This window comes from Leptodactylus fuscus, chromosome 6 (assembly GCF_031893055.1).
Source record: "Leptodactylus fuscus isolate aLepFus1 chromosome 6, aLepFus1.hap2, whole genome shotgun sequence".
Lineage (NCBI taxonomy): Eukaryota > Metazoa > Chordata > Amphibia > Anura > Leptodactylidae > Leptodactylus > Leptodactylus fuscus.
Window position 1 is genome coordinate 22,023,403 of NC_134270.1, and position 15,343 is coordinate 22,038,745.

Below are 15,343 nucleotides of genomic sequence, written 5' to 3' on the forward strand. Positions count from 1 at the left end.
TATTTCACTTTACTAAAGGCTAGTAATGAAGAAATGCATGAGGAAATTGAATCGGAACGGGCAGCTCGTGCCAAGGTAGAGAAGCAGCGGGCAGAACTGTCTAGAGAGTTAGAAGATATCAGTGAAAGACTGGAAGAAGCTGGAGGAGCAAGTGCAGTTCAAGTCGAGATGAACAAGAAGAGGGAGGCAGAATTCCACAAACTGCGTCGAGATCTAGAAGAAGCCACCCTACAGCATGAATCTGTGGTGGCCACCCTGAGGAAGAAACAGGCCGACGGCATGGCCGAACTTGGGGAACACATTGAAAACCTTCAACGGGTCAAACAAAAACTTGAGAAAGAGAAGACTGAACTCAAAATGGAATTGGATGACATGGCAGGAAACATGGAGTCTGTCTCCAAGACCAAGGTGAGAACTTCAAGTTTCACCAAGTTATGATGTTAACACTAATTGGTCAATTGGATTATTGTTAGAATGGTTCTTGTTAGCAGAGTGACATAGTATGGTTGAAAAAAGACATATGCCCATCAAGTTCAACCAGGTGATGGAAACGTCATGACAGTCTATAGATTTCCATGATCATCAATGCTATTTTGCTTTAAAAAAAAAGCATCTAATCCCCAGCTCCTGAGATTAATGCTTTTTTTTTTCTCCAGGCATAGAAAGTGCCCCCTTGTCTTTTGAATGAGTTGTACATGGAATAGCTTTTCCCCATATTTTTTTTGTATGGGCATAGTAATTTACAATGCTTAAAAATCAACTAACCACAAAATAAACCCATGTAAATTTTGTATTTTAGGCTAATCTAGAAAAAACTTGCCGGCTCTTGGAGGACCATATGTCTGAAATGAAGACTCAGCACGAAGAAAACATCCGGCTTATCAATGACCTCACCACTCAGAAGGCTCGACTCCAGAGTGAACATGGTTTGTGTGGTTTGTTTGTTACATGTCCAAGTAAAATTATTCTAGAACATTGGGGTTCATTTGGATGGTTTCTGCAAATTCATTTTGCAAATTTTTGTAACTCGTTGTTTTCTAAAATCTTGTAAGTGTTGACACTGATGTTAAGGTTCCTATTTTAGGGGAAATGTCCCATTTGGTGGAAGAAAGAGAGGCTTTGATTTCTCAACTAAGCCGAGGCAAAACTGCCTTTACTCAACAGATTGAAGACTTTAGAAGACTCCTTGAAGAAGAAACCAAGGTAAACTGTCTTTCCTCAACCCAAAAATGATTGACACATGAAAGATCTGCTCTAATTTATCATTTACTTCAGGCTAAGAACGCCCTTGCCCACGCTCTTCAGTCTGCTCGTCATGACTGTGATCTACTACGTGAACAATTTGATGAGGAACAAGAAGCTAAAGCAGAGCTTCAGCGTATGTTATCTAAGGCCAATAATGAAGTCTCGACATGGAGAACAAAGTATGAAACGGACGCCATTCATCGGACTGAGGAACTGGAAGAAGCCAAGTGAGTCTCCAGATGTGTTCCTGTAAACTTAAGTTGTGAAGTTCTACAGTTTTGAGGTTCTTGGTTTCTATGCGGGACAACATTCTCGTTTACATGCAAAAGCTTAAAACTTGGCTTAACATATTAGGTCTGTGCAGATTTCCAACCCATGGTTTTAGAACAAATTGTTTCATTTGCTTTGTTCTATGTGATAGGAAGAAACTGGCCCAACGACTTCAGGAAGCTGAGGAGCAAGTTGAAGCAATGAACTCCAAGAGTTCCTCTCTGGAGAAAACTAAGCAGAGACTACAGATGGAGGTGGACGATTTAATGATGGATGTAGAGAGGTCAAATGCAGCAGCCGCTGCACTGGATAAAAAGCAAAGGAACTTTGACAAGGTAAGTGCTTCCACAAATCTAATTTTATGGACAAGTCTATCCCTACCAGGAACTTCTTTATCTCATCATTGCTCTCCATCTTGCAGGTTATAGGTGAATGGAAACAGAAGTGTGAAGAATACCAGACTGAACTGGAGATCTCCCAAAAAGAATCAAGGAGCCTCAGCACAGAACTCTTCAAGTTGCGGAATGCATATGAAGTCACCTTGGATCAACTGGAGACAATTAAACGCGAGAATAAAAATCTCCAACGTAAGTTTCTACTTTGTTTCATGAGGACATGCATAAGGTCTACTGGAAATGTATTTTCTGTAAATCAATGTTTTTGTATTTAATGTAGAGGAAATATCAGACCTGACCGATCAAATTAGCGAGACAGCAAAGAGTGTCAGCGAGTTGGAGAAAGCCAAAAAGCAAGTGGAGCAGGAAAAAGCCGACTTGCTGTCTGCTTTGGAGGAAGCTGAGGTATGCCATTAAAGAAACAACCCAAGCAATGGTCTGCAGACACAGCTATCAGTTGTAAACCTTATAGACCCTGTTGTAAATTTAACACTAATGGAAGAAAGCTTCTTTCTCTAGGGAAGTCTTGAGCATGAAGGAGCAAAAATACTTCGCATCCAATTGGAGCTAAACCAGGTGAAGTCAGAAGTGGACAGAAAAGTAGCTGAGAAAGATGAAGAGATTGACCAGCTGAAACGTAGCAGTCAGAGGACAATAGATGCCTTAAACATAACTCTTGAGTCTGAAGTAAGGAGCAGGAATGATGCTCTTAGGGCCAAGAAGAAAATGGAAGGCGACTTGAACGAGATGGAGGTACAGCTGGGTCATGCTAACCGATTGATGGCTGAAAGCCAGAAACAGCTGAAGAACCTACAGGCACAGTTCAAGGTCTGTTCATATCACCACAGATCCATCATAACATTTGTTCATCAGATATTTTGAGGATTAAACGACTTTCAGTATAATTCCATCTAAAGTATCTTCGGCTTTCTTATTTTGTCTTGCTCTGTGATGAGAAATACCATAAAGACTTTGTTATTTTCTTATAGGATACCCAAATACAACTAGACGACTTGGTTCGAGCCAATGACGACCTAAAAGAGCACTTGGGTGTGGTAGATCGACGGAATCTCCTACAGCAGACAGAGATTGAAGACCTACGGACGGCCCTAGAGCAGACTGAGAAAGTGCGAAAAGTAGCTGAACAAGAACTCCTGGATGTTACAGAGAGGGTCCAGCTTCTACACAGTCAAGTAAGGGCTTATCATACCAATACATAAAAAAATGGAAAGTAAGGCAGAATACAAGAACAGTCTCAGGATATAGGGGTGTGATCGTGCAAACATATACAATGAAAGGGGCCTCAATTTAATTGCTGCTGTGGAGCCCACTGAAGGGATTATCCCATAGCTATTATCCCATGGGGTAAACCAGTGGGACCACCTTCCCACCATAGTGGTGTCCCAACTATTCCCCAGTGGCAAATTCTGAGGGCGACTGCTGTTCTTAAAAGGGCTAAGCTTCTGCCAGAGGAGTCTGTATAGAGAAAACATGTGCATATGGGGAAAGGGTTAAGGAATATCTAAGGTTTTCAGTTACCCTAAGGCTAGAAGAATTTGTAGAAGTTGCAAAATAATTCTTCAGATAATCAGAACCAACATTCTTCTACTTGACCAAATCTGCAGAAGAATTATCAAATTCTGCACCAACCTGGCGGTATTTTTCCTCCTTCCATACATTCCATCCTCTGCTGATCAAGCATTTCTGCTAGCTAAAAAGATCAGCAAATGCCCTGAAATGAATGATTTTAGGCAGAATTTGGAACTGATTTTGAGATGGATTCCTGCTCAAATCAGCTTCAGATTCCCTAATATGAACATACCGTAATACTTGCAATTCTAATACACTCTCAGGGATATCTTTATTTAGACATGTTCCTTTGTCACATCCATTTTATTTTTCACTAATTCAGAACACGGGTCTAATCAATGCCAAGAAGAAACTGGAAAGTGATGCAGCTCAGCTTCAGTCTGAAGTGGAAGACGCCGTCCAAGAATTACAAAATGCAGAAGAAAAAGCTAAGAAAGCCATCACAGATGTAAGAACTCTTTGCTTCAACCTCCAGAATCATAGACCTGATATCCCGACATAAAGTAACACACAACCCACTTCATTCCATCTTTCCAAGGCGGCCATGATGGCAGAAGAATTGAAGAAAGAGCAAGATACCAGTGCCCACCTGGAAAGGATGAAGAAGAACATGGAGCAGACAGTTAAGGATCTTCAACATCGGCTCGATGAAGCTGAACAGTTGGCGTTGAAAGGAGGCAAGAAACAAATCCAAAAAATGGAAGCCAGAGTAAGTGTCACCTGAGCTGGCCTGATACATAATAATATAAGAATCTAACACTTGTTGAAGGACATGTGTTTCTGACAGTAGCATGGGAATGTCCATGAATGCCATCAACATGAAGGTCCAAAGTACAGTACTCAGTATAAGGTCCGATCATTTTCTGGTACAGAACCTCAAATCCCCTGCATAGAAATAGAAGTAAATTCTACCTAAAGTCACCACTAGGGGAAGCTCTCTGTATATTATTATTATACATAGAATAGAGCAGTATACAGGGTGCTCCCCCTACTGGTGGTGTCACAGAACACCATGTAGTAAATTTGGTTTTCTGGCAGTACATACACCAGTTTCTGAAAATGATAAGAACTCTGTTGGGTGTGACCTGTCCTCCCCTACCTCTAAGCCCTACCCACACTTCTAAAAAGTGATGAAAGCAGCAAAAAAAATTGCTAAAACTACACATTTTCGTGCAAAATATGGCCATAGTTTTTGGACAGTTCCAAATCTCCATTTTTTTCAGGAAATTTCTGTATCAGAAAAAAGGAGGCTCTGGCCATGATGATGGTGTGAATATGTATTAACAAGTGGAGCTTCTCTTTACATTGTGACTGATATCTTACAAATTATTTCAGATCCGTGAACTAGAAAATGAACTGGAAGCTGAACAGAAACAGAGTGCCGAGAACACCAAAACTTATAGGAAAGTGGAACGGAAACTGAAAGAGGTGGCTTATCAGGTGAGGAGAGGAGGTGCGGGTCAGACATGGCCAATCTCTGACACAATTCCTAATAATCTCTCCTGTCTACCAAGACATTATTATGTTGTATGTATAATGCATTAAAACATTTGTATGATAGCCCAGAGCTGCGCTCAATATTCTGCTGGTTGTTATTGGAAACTGTCAGCAAGCTTGTGGCAGCACACACCCACTTTGCCAAAGCTCTTATGATGCCGAAGCAGTTTGCATTTCCTGAGCAGAGTCTATTATTACTATTGCTGCAGCCCAGATGGAGGGAATCGGAGGATGGGAGGGTATTACTCTAGCATGTCTCCACCTTGGCAAAAGTGAAGCCCTGTAAGGGCCTGTGCACACGATGTAACGCGGCGCTGATTCTGACACCTAAACTTGTGTCAGACTCAACGCTTCAAAACAGAATCCCATTGACTTCAATGGGTTCCGCCTTACGCGCGATACACATTGAAATTAATGGGACGCTTTTTAACCCATTGATTTCAATGTGTTACATGCGTTAAACGGAACCCATTGAAGTCAATGTGATTCTGTTTTGAAGCGCTGACTCTGACACGAGTTTATGTGTCAGAATGAGTGGAGCGTTACATCGTTTGCACGGGCCCTTACTCTAGCAGGTCTCCACCTTGCCAACATGCATTATTGTTTTATATAATAAACAGTAGGCACCTATCAATGCTGAATTAAAAGTTCAGCCCGCCATTTATGATGTTGACTAGAGATGAGCGAACACTAAAATGTTCGAGGTTCGAAATTCGATTCGAACAGCCGCTCAATGTTCGTGTGTTCGAACGGGTTTCGAACCCCATTATAGTCTATGGGGAACAGATACTCGTTAAGGGGGAAACCCAAATCCGTGTCTGGAGGGTCACCAAGTCCACTAAGACAACCCAGGAAATGATGCCAACACCTCTGGAATGACACTGGGACAGCAGGGGAAGCATGTCTGGGGGCATCTAACACACCAAAGACCCTCTATTACCCCAACATCACAGCCTAACAACTACACACTTTACACACTCAATACCACCTCTCTGACAGTAGGAAAACACCTTGAAACATGTGTATTTGGCACTTGCAGTGAGGAGAGCTTGTCACCAGCAGTGAATTTGGCCCTTGTAGTAAGTTGAGGTTGGCACCAACATTTGTTTTGAAAATCAGGGTGGATTGAGCCTCTAACCAGCAGAGTTTGGGCAAATTCATGGTGGAGGGAGCCTCTAAAAACCCCAGTTTGGACCAATTCATGGTGGAGGGAGCCTCTAAAAACCCCAGTTTGGACCAATTCATGGTGGAGGGAGCCTCTAAAAACCCCAGTTTGGACCAATTCATGATGGAGGGAGCCTCTAAACAGCCCAGTTTGGACCAATTCATGGTGGAGAGAGCCTCTAAAAACCCCAGTTTGGACCAATTCATGGTGGAGGGAGCCTCTAAACAGGCCAGTTTGGGCAAATTCATGGTGGAGGGAGCCTCTAAACAGGCCAGTTTGGGCAAATTCATGGTGGAGGGAGCCTCTAAACAGCCCAGTTTGGACCAATTCATGGTGGAGAGAGCCTCTAAAAACCCCAGTTTGGACCAATTCATGGTGGAGGGAGCCTCTAAACAGCCCAGTTTGGACCAATTCATGGTGGAGGGAGCCTCTAAAAACCCCAGTTTGGACCAATTCATGGTGGAGGGAGCCTCTAAACAGCCCAGTTTGGACCAATTCATGGTGGAGGGAGCCTCTAAAAACCCCAGTTTGGACCAATTCATGGTGGAGGGAGCCTCTAAACAGCCCAGTTTGGACCAATTCATGGTGGAGAGAGCCTCTAAAAACCCCAGTTTGGACCAATTCATGGTGGAGGGAGCCTCTAAACAGGCCAGTTTGGGCAAATTCATGGTGGAGGGAGCCTCTAAAAACCCCAGTTTGGACCAATTCATGGTGGAGGGAGCCTCTAAACAGCCCAGTTTGGACCAATTCATGGTGGAGGGAGCCTCTAAAAACCCCAGTTTGGACCAATTCATGGTGGAGGGAGCCTCTAAACAGCCCAGTTTGGACCAATTCATGGTGGAGAGAGCCTCTAAAAACCCCAGTTTGGACCAATTCATGGTGGAGGGAGCCTCTAAACAGGCCAGTTTGGGCAAATTCATGGTGGAGGGAGCCTCTAAAAACCCCAGTTTGGACCAATTCATGGTGGAGGGAGCCTCTAAAAAGGCCAGTTTGGGCAAATTCATGGTGGAGGGAGCCTCTAAAAACCCCAGTTTGGACCAATTCATGGTGGAGGGAGCCTCTAAACAGCCCAGTTTGGACCAATTCATGGTGGAGAGAGCCTCTAAAAACCCCAGTTTGGACCAATTCATGGTGGAGGGAGCCTCTAAACAGGCCAGTTTGGGCAAATTCATGGTGGAGGGAGCCTCTAAAAACCCCAGTTTGGACCAATTCATGGTGGAGGGAGCCTCTAAACAGCCCAGTTTGGACCAATTCATGGTGGAGAGAGCCTCTAAAAACCCCAGTTTGGACCAATTCATGGTGGAGGGAGCCTCTAAACAGGCCAGTTTGGGCAAATTCATGGTGGAGGGAGCCTCTAAAAACCCCAGTTTGGACCAATTCATGGTGGAGGGAGCCTCTAAATAGCCCAGTTTGGACCAATTCATGGTGGAGGGAGCCTCTAAACAGCCCAGTTTGGACCAATTCATGGTGGAGAGAGCCTCTAAAAACCCCAGTTTGGACCAATTCATGGTGGAGGGAGCCTCTAAACAGGCCAGTTTGGGCAAATTCATGGTGGAGGGAGCCTCTAAAAACCCCAGTTTGGACCAATTCATGGTGGAGGGAGCCTCTAAAAAGGCCAGTTTGGGCAAATTCATGGTGGAGGGAGCCTCTAAAAACCCCAGTTTGGACCAATTCATGGTGGAGGGAGCCTCTAAACAGCCCAGTTTGGACCAATTCATGGTGGAGAGAGCCTCTAAAAACCCCAGTTTGGACCAATTCATGGTGGAGGGAGCCTCTAAACAGCCCAGTTTGGACCAATTCATGGTGGAGGGAGCCTCTAAAAACCCCAGTTTGGACCAATTCATGGTGGAGGGAGCCTCTAAAAACCCCAGTTTGGACCAATTCATGATGGAGGGAGCCTCTAAACAGCCCAGTTTGGGCAAATTCATGGTGGAGGGAGCCTCTAAACAGCCCAGTTTGGGCAAATTCATGGTGGAGGGAGCCTCTAAAAACCCCAGTTTGGACCAATTCATGGTGGAGGGAGCCTCTAAAAACCCCAGTTTGGACCAATTCATGGTGGAGGGAGCCTCTAAAAACCCCAGTTTGGACCAATTCATGATGGAGGGAGCCTCTAAACAGCCCAGTTTGGACCAATTCATGGTGGAGAGAGCCTCTAAAAACCCCAGTTTGGACCAATTCATGGTGGAGGGAGCCTCTAAACAGGCCAGTTTGGGCAAATTCATGGTGGAGGGAGCCTCTAAACAGGCCAGTTTGGGCAAATTCATGGTGGAGGGAGCCTCTAACCAGCCCAATTTGGACCAATTCATGGTGGAGAGAGCCTCTAAAAACCCCAGTTTGGACCAATTCATGGTGGAGGGAGCCTCTAAACAGGCCAGTTTGGGCAAATTCATGGTGGAGGGAGCCTCTAAAAACCCCAGTTTGGACCAATTCATGGTGGAGGGAGCCTCTAAACAGCCCAGTTTGGACCAATTCATGGTGGAGAGAGCCTCTAAAAACCCCAGTTTGGACCAATTCATGGTGGAGGGAGCCTCTAAACAGCCCAGTTTGGGCAAATTCATGGTGGAGGGAGCCTCTAAAAACCCCAGTTTGGACCAATTCATGGTGGAGGGAGCCTCTAAACAGCCCAGTTTGGACCAATTCATGGTGGAGGGAGCCTCTAAAAACCCCAGTTTGGACCAATTCATGATGGAGGGAGCCTCTAAACAGCCCAGTTTGGACCAATTCATGGTGGAGAGAGCCTCTAAAAACCCCAGTTTGGACCAATTCATGGTGGAGGGAGCCTCTAAACAGCCCAGTTTGGACCAATTCATGGTGGAGGGAGCCTCTAAAAACCCCAGTTTGGACCAATTCATGGTGGAGGGAGCCGCTAAACAGCCCAGTTTGGACCAATTCATGGTGGAGGGAGTCTCTAACCAGCAGAGTTGGTGGAAATCAGGGTGGAGGGAGCCTCTAACCAGCAGAGTTGTGGGAAAGCAGGGTGGAGGGAGCCTCTAACCAGCAGAGTTGGGGGAAATCAGGGTGGAGGGAGCCTAGTATTAGCAGAATTGTGCAACGCTTATGGTGGATGAGTATGAGGATGCGGAGGAATTGGAGAGGTTGAGTACAAACATGGAGTTTCATGTTGGGGTGCTTTACACAGGTGGGCCCAAAAATGAAGGCTCTATCCAGTGGTGGTTCATTTTTATCAAAGTGAGCCGGTCGGCACTCTCAGCTGACAGACGGGTGCGCTTGTCAGTGATGATGCCACCGGCTGCACTGAACACCCTCTCAGATAGGACGCTGGCGGCAGGACAGGACAGCACCTCCAAGGCATATAGGGCAAGTTCAAGCCACAGGTCCAACTTCGACACCCAATACGTGTAGGGCGCAGAGGGGTCGGAGAGGACAGGGCTGTGGTCGGAAAGGTATTCCCGCAACATGCGCCTATACTTCTCACGCCTGGTGACACTAGGACCCTCCGTGGCGGCACTTTGGCGAGGGGGTGCCATCAAGGTGTCCCAGACCTTAGACAGTGTGCCCCTCGTTTGTGTGGACCGGTGAGAACTTGGTTGCCTACTGGAGGAACTGCCCTCCCTGCCGCCAACGTCACATGCTGGAAACATCTCCATCATATTCTGCACCAATTGCCTGTGGCAAGCATTGATGCGATTGGCCCTCCCCTCTACCGGAATAAAAGACGAGATGTTGTTTTTATACCGGGGGTCAAGGATAGCAAAGATCCAGTACTGGTTGTCCTCCATGATTTTGACAATACGCTTGTCGGTTGTAAAGCACCCCAACATGAACTCAGCCATGTCTGCCACAGTGTTAGTTGGCATGACTCCTCTGGCCCCACCGGAAAGTTCAATCTCCATTTCCTCCTCATCCTCCATGTCTACCCATCCGCGCTGCAACAATGGGACGATTCGAAGTTGCCCGGAAGCCTCCTGTATCACCATCACATCATCGGACAACTCTTCTTCCTCCTCCTCCTCCATTAAACGCAGTGAAGCGGACAGATGTGTGGACCTACTCTCCAGCTGTGACGGATCGGATGCTATCCCTAACTCCTCTGTGTGATCTGAGTTATCCCTGATGTCAATCAGGGATTCTCTCAGAACACACAAGAGCGGGATTGTAAGGCTCACCATCGCATCCTCAGAGCTCACCCTCCTTGTGGACTCCTCAAACACCCGTAGGATGTCACAAAGGTCTCTCATCCATGGCCACTCATGGATGAGAAACTGAGGCAGCTGACTTTGTGGCACCCTAGGGTTTTGTAGCTGGTATTCCATCAAAGGTCTCTGCTGCTCAACCACTCTATTCAACATCTGAAACGTTGAGTTCCAGCGTGTGGGGACGTCGCACAAAAGCCGGTGTTGTGGCACATGCAGGCGTTGCTGGAGAGATTTTAAGCTAGCAGCGGCTACTGTCGACTTGCGAAAGTGGGCGCACATGCGCCGCACTTTCACCAGTAGCTCTGGAACATTGGGGTAGCTCTTTAGGAAACGTTGCACCACTAGGTTGAAGACGTGGGCCAGGCATGGAACATGTTGGAGTCCGGCAAGCTCCAGAGCTGCTACCAGGTTCCGGCTGTTATCACAAACGACCATGCCTGGGCCCAGGTGCAGCGGCTCAAACCATATTGCCGTCTCATCGAGGAGGGCATCCCTCACCTCGGAGGCAGTGTGCTGTCTGTCCCCCAAGCTGATCAGCTTCAGCACAGCCTGCTGACGTCTACCAACGCCAGTGCTGCAACGTTTCCAACTCGTAGCTGGGGTCAATCTAACAGCGGAGGAGGAGGCGGTGGCGGAGGAGGAGGCGGTGGCGGAGGAGGAGGCGGTGGCGGAGGAGGAGGCGGTAGAGGAGGAGGAGGAGGGGGGTGTTCTTCTCGTGTCCCTGCCAGGAATGTTAGGCGGGGAGACGAGGTACACCGGGCCAGTTTGGGAAGCAGTCCCAGCCTCAACTACATTCACCCAGTGTGCCGTCAGTGAAATGTAGCGTCCCTGTCCGCATGCACTTGTCCACGCGTCGGTGGTCAAGTGGACCTTTGTGCAAAGCGCGGAACTAAGGGCCCGCCTGATGTTGAGTGACACGTGCTGGTGCAAGGCGGGGACGGCACACCGGGAGAAGTAGTGACGGCTAGGGACGGCATAGCGAGGTGCCGCAGTTGCCATCAGGTCCAGGAAGGCGGGAGTTTCAACAAGCCGGAACGCCAACATCTCCTGGGCCAGCAGTTTAGCGATGTTGGCGTTCAAGGCTTGCGCGTGTGGGTGGTTAGCAGTGTATTTCTGCCGCCGCTCCAATGTCTGAGAGATGGTGGGTTGTTGTAAAGAAGCGCCTGATGGTGCCTTTGATGGTGCAGGAGAAGGAGATAAGACAGGAACAGGGGAGGATGAGGGAGAAGTCAACAAAGTGGCGGAGGCAGATGAAGTGGTGTCCTGGCTCGTCCTCTGGAGTGCATCGCCAGCACAGTCAGCAGTGGCAGTGGCAGAGGCAGTGGCAGAGGCAGTGGCAGTGGCGTGAACGGCAGGCGGCCTTTGTCCTGCCGTTGCTGCCTGCCACTGATTCCAGTGCTTGGATTCCAAATGACGGCGCATTGAAGTGGTGGACAGGTTGCTCTTCTCAGAGCCCCTAATCAATTTCGAGAGGCAAATTGTGCAGACAACACTATATCTGTCCTCGGCGCATTCCTTGAAAAAACTCCACACCTTCGAGAAACGTGCCCTCGAGGTGGGAGTTTTTCGGGGCTGGGTACGAACTGGAACATCTTGGGAGATTCCGGGTGTGGCCTGGCTTCGCCTAAGCTGCTGACCTCTGCCTCTGCCTCTAGCTACCCTTTTTGGTGCTGCACTTGCCTCAACATCCACACTACTTTCCCCGCTTGACATCCCCCCTGTCCAGGTCGGGTCAGTGTCCTCATCATCCACCACTTCCTCTTCCAACTCCTGTCTCATCTCCTCCTCCCGCACAATGCGCCGGTCAACTGGATGCCCTGACGGCAACTGCGTCACATCATCGTCGATGAGGGTGGGTTGCTGGTCATCCACCACCAAATCGAACGGAGATGGAGGAGACTCTAGTGTTTGAGCATCTGGACACAGATGCTCCTCTGTTAGGTTCGTGGAATCGTGACGTGGAGAGGCAGGTTGAGGGACAATGAAAGGAGCGGAGAACAGCTCTGGGGAGCAGGGACATTTGGGGTTATTGTTCTGTGAAGCTTGGGAATTTTGGGAGGAAGGAGGACAAGACTGTTGGGTAATAGGAGGAGAGGAGGCAGAGTCTGACTGGCTGTTGGACAATGTGCTGTAAGCGTTCTCTGACAGCCATTGCAAGACCTGTTCCTGGTTCTCGGGCCTACTAAGGTTTGTACCCTGCAGTTTAGTTAATGTGGCAAGCAACCCTGGCACTGTGGAGTGGCGCAATGCTTGCTGCCCCACAGGAGTAGGCACGGGACGCCCTGTGGCTTCACTGCTACCTTGCTCCCCAGAACCATTCCCCCGACCTCGCCCACGGCCTCGTCCACGTCCCTTTCCGGGAGCCTTGCGCATTTTGAATTCCCAGTTAGAAATTGGCACTATATACCAGTAGTAAAAATTGTGGGTGCACGTAACCCCAATATATTCTTTGAATTCCCAGTCAGACAATGGCACTGTATACCAGTAGTAAAAATTGTGGGTGCACGTAACCCCAATATATTCTTTGAATTCCCAGTCAGACAATGGCACTATATACCAGTAGCAAGAAATGAGGGTATTTATAACCCCAATATATTCTTTGAATTCCCAGTCAGACAATGGCACTGTATACCAGTAGTAAAAATTGTGGGTGCACGTAACCCCAATATATTCTTTGAATTACCAGTCAGACACTGGCACTATATGGCAGTAGCAAGAAATGAGGGTATTTGTAACCCCAATATATTCTTTGAATTCCCAGTCAGAAACTGGCACTGTATACCAGTAGTAAAAATTGTGGGTGCACGTAACCCCAATATATTCTTTGAATTCCCAGTCAGACAATGGCACTATATACCAGTAGCAAGAAATGAGGGTATTTATAACCCCAATATATTCTTTGAATTCCCAGTCAGACAATGGCACTGTATACCAGTAGTAAAAATTGTGGGTGCACGTAACCCCAATATATTCTTTGAATTCCCAGTCAGACAATGGCACTGTATACCAGTAGTAAAAATTGTGGGTGCACGTAACCCCAATATATTCTTTGAATTCCCAGTCAGACAATGGCACTGTATACCAGTAGTAAAAATTGTGGGTGCACGTAACCCCAATATATTCTTTGAATTCCCAGTCAGACAATGGCACTGTATACCAGTAGTAAAAATTGTGGGTGCACGTAACCCCACTATATTCTTTGAATTCCCAGTCAGACAATGGCACTGTATACCAGTAGTAAAAATTGTGGGTGCACGTAACCCCAATATATTCTTTGAATTCCCAGTCAGACAATGGCACTATATACCAGTAGCAAGAAATGAGGGTATTTATAACCCCAATATATTCTTTGAATTCCCAGTCAGACAATGGCACTGTATACCAGTAGTAAAAATTGTGGGTGCACGTAACCCCAATATATTCTTTGAATTCCCAGTCAGACAATGGCACTGTATACCAGTAGTAAAAATTGTGGGTGCACGTAACCCCAATATATTCTTTGAATTACCAGTCAGAAACTGGCACTATATGGCAGTAGCAAGAAATGAGGGTATTTGTAACCCCAATATATTCTTTGAATTCCCAGTCAGAAACTGGCACTGTATACCAGTAGTAAAAATTGTGGGTGCACGTAACCCCAATATATTCTTTGAATTACCAGTCAGAAACTGGCACTATATGGCAGTAGCAAGAAATGAGGGTATTTGTAACCCCAATATATTCTTTGAATTCCCAGTCAGAAACTGGCACTGTATACCAGTAGTAAAAATTGTGGGTGCACGTAACCCCAATATATTCTTTGAATTCCCAGTCAGACAATGGCACTATATACCAGTAGCAAGAAATGAGGGTATTTATAACCCCAATATATTCTTTGAATTCCCAGTCAGACAATGGCACTGTATACCAGTAGTAAAAATTGTGGGTGCACGTAACCCCAATATATTCTTTGAATTCCCAGTCAGACAATGGCACTGTATACCAGTAGTAAAAATTGTGGGTGCACGTAACCCCAATATATTCTTTGAATTCCCAGTCAGACAATGGCACTATATACCAGTAGCAAAAATTGTGGGTGTATATAGCCCCAATTCTATTGCTAGGGGACTTGCAGGGTATTTCTGAGGTGAAGGTGGGGGGGCACACCGTTGGAACGGTGATTTGGGGTGTATATATGGGGTATACGGGAATACACTGTCAGTGTGTTCCATTCAGGATCCTGGGAAAGCTGGGTTGCGGCGATTGAGCCCGTCAGTGCCACGTTACACTGACAAGCTTCTCCCTGGAATTGAAGTTATATGTAAGCCCAATATATTCTTTGAATTCCCAGTGAGACAATGGCACTATATGGCAGTAGCAAAAATAGTGGGTGTATATAGCCCCAATTCTATTGCTAGGGGACTTGCAGGGTATTTCTGGGGTGAAGGTGGGGGGGCACACCGTTGGAACGGGTATCGGGGGTATATATCGGGTATACGGGAATACACTGACAGTGTATTCCATTCAGGATCCTGGGAAAGCTGGGTTGCGGCGATTGAGCCCGTCAGTGCCACGTTACACTGACAAGCTTCTCCCTGGAATTTAGCTCTTACAAGAGCTGTTGTGGTTGTCTTCTCCTTCCTATCCTAGCCTGTCCCTGCCTACCCAGAATCTAAGCCCTAGCTAGCTGGACGGAAACCTCCGTCCTCGGTGAATTGCAAGCTCAGAATGACGCGAACCTGGGCGGCGCTGTTCTTTTAAATTAGAGGTCACATGTTTTCGGCAGCCAATGGGTTTTGCCTACTTTTTTCAACGTCACCGGTGTCGTAGTTCCTGTCCCACCTACCCTGCGCTGTTATTGGAGCAAAAAAGGCGCCAGGGAAGGTGGGAGGGGAATCGAGTAATGGCGCACTTTACCACGCGGTGTTCGATTCGATTCGAACATGCCGAACAGCCTAATATCCGATCGAACATGAGTTCGATAGAACACTGTTCGCTCATCTCTAATGTTGACATACTTCACGTTACGAGAGATTTTTAGCTCA

The 15,343-nt window shown here is 46.9% G+C and overlaps 1 protein-coding gene across 1 annotated transcript in view; it reads left to right on the forward strand.

Annotated features, from left to right (window-relative positions):
- The window catches only part of LOC142210409 (myosin-4-like), a 36,554-nt gene that overhangs the window by 14,608 nt on the left and 6,603 nt on the right, over window positions 1-15,343 (forward strand). Inside the window, exons 25-36 of the mRNA XM_075279521.1 lie at window positions 19-408; window positions 800-926; window positions 1,085-1,203; window positions 1,276-1,472; window positions 1,667-1,850; window positions 1,937-2,102; window positions 2,191-2,315; window positions 2,430-2,738; window positions 2,900-3,103; window positions 3,823-3,948; window positions 4,039-4,209; window positions 4,836-4,940. Of these exons, the coding sequence (XP_075135622.1) occupies window positions 19-408; window positions 800-926; window positions 1,085-1,203; window positions 1,276-1,472; window positions 1,667-1,850; window positions 1,937-2,102; window positions 2,191-2,315; window positions 2,430-2,738; window positions 2,900-3,103; window positions 3,823-3,948; window positions 4,039-4,209; window positions 4,836-4,940 (2,223 nt within the window). The remainder of the gene's footprint in view (window positions 1-18; window positions 409-799; window positions 927-1,084; window positions 1,204-1,275; window positions 1,473-1,666; window positions 1,851-1,936; window positions 2,103-2,190; window positions 2,316-2,429; window positions 2,739-2,899; window positions 3,104-3,822; window positions 3,949-4,038; window positions 4,210-4,835; window positions 4,941-15,343) is intronic.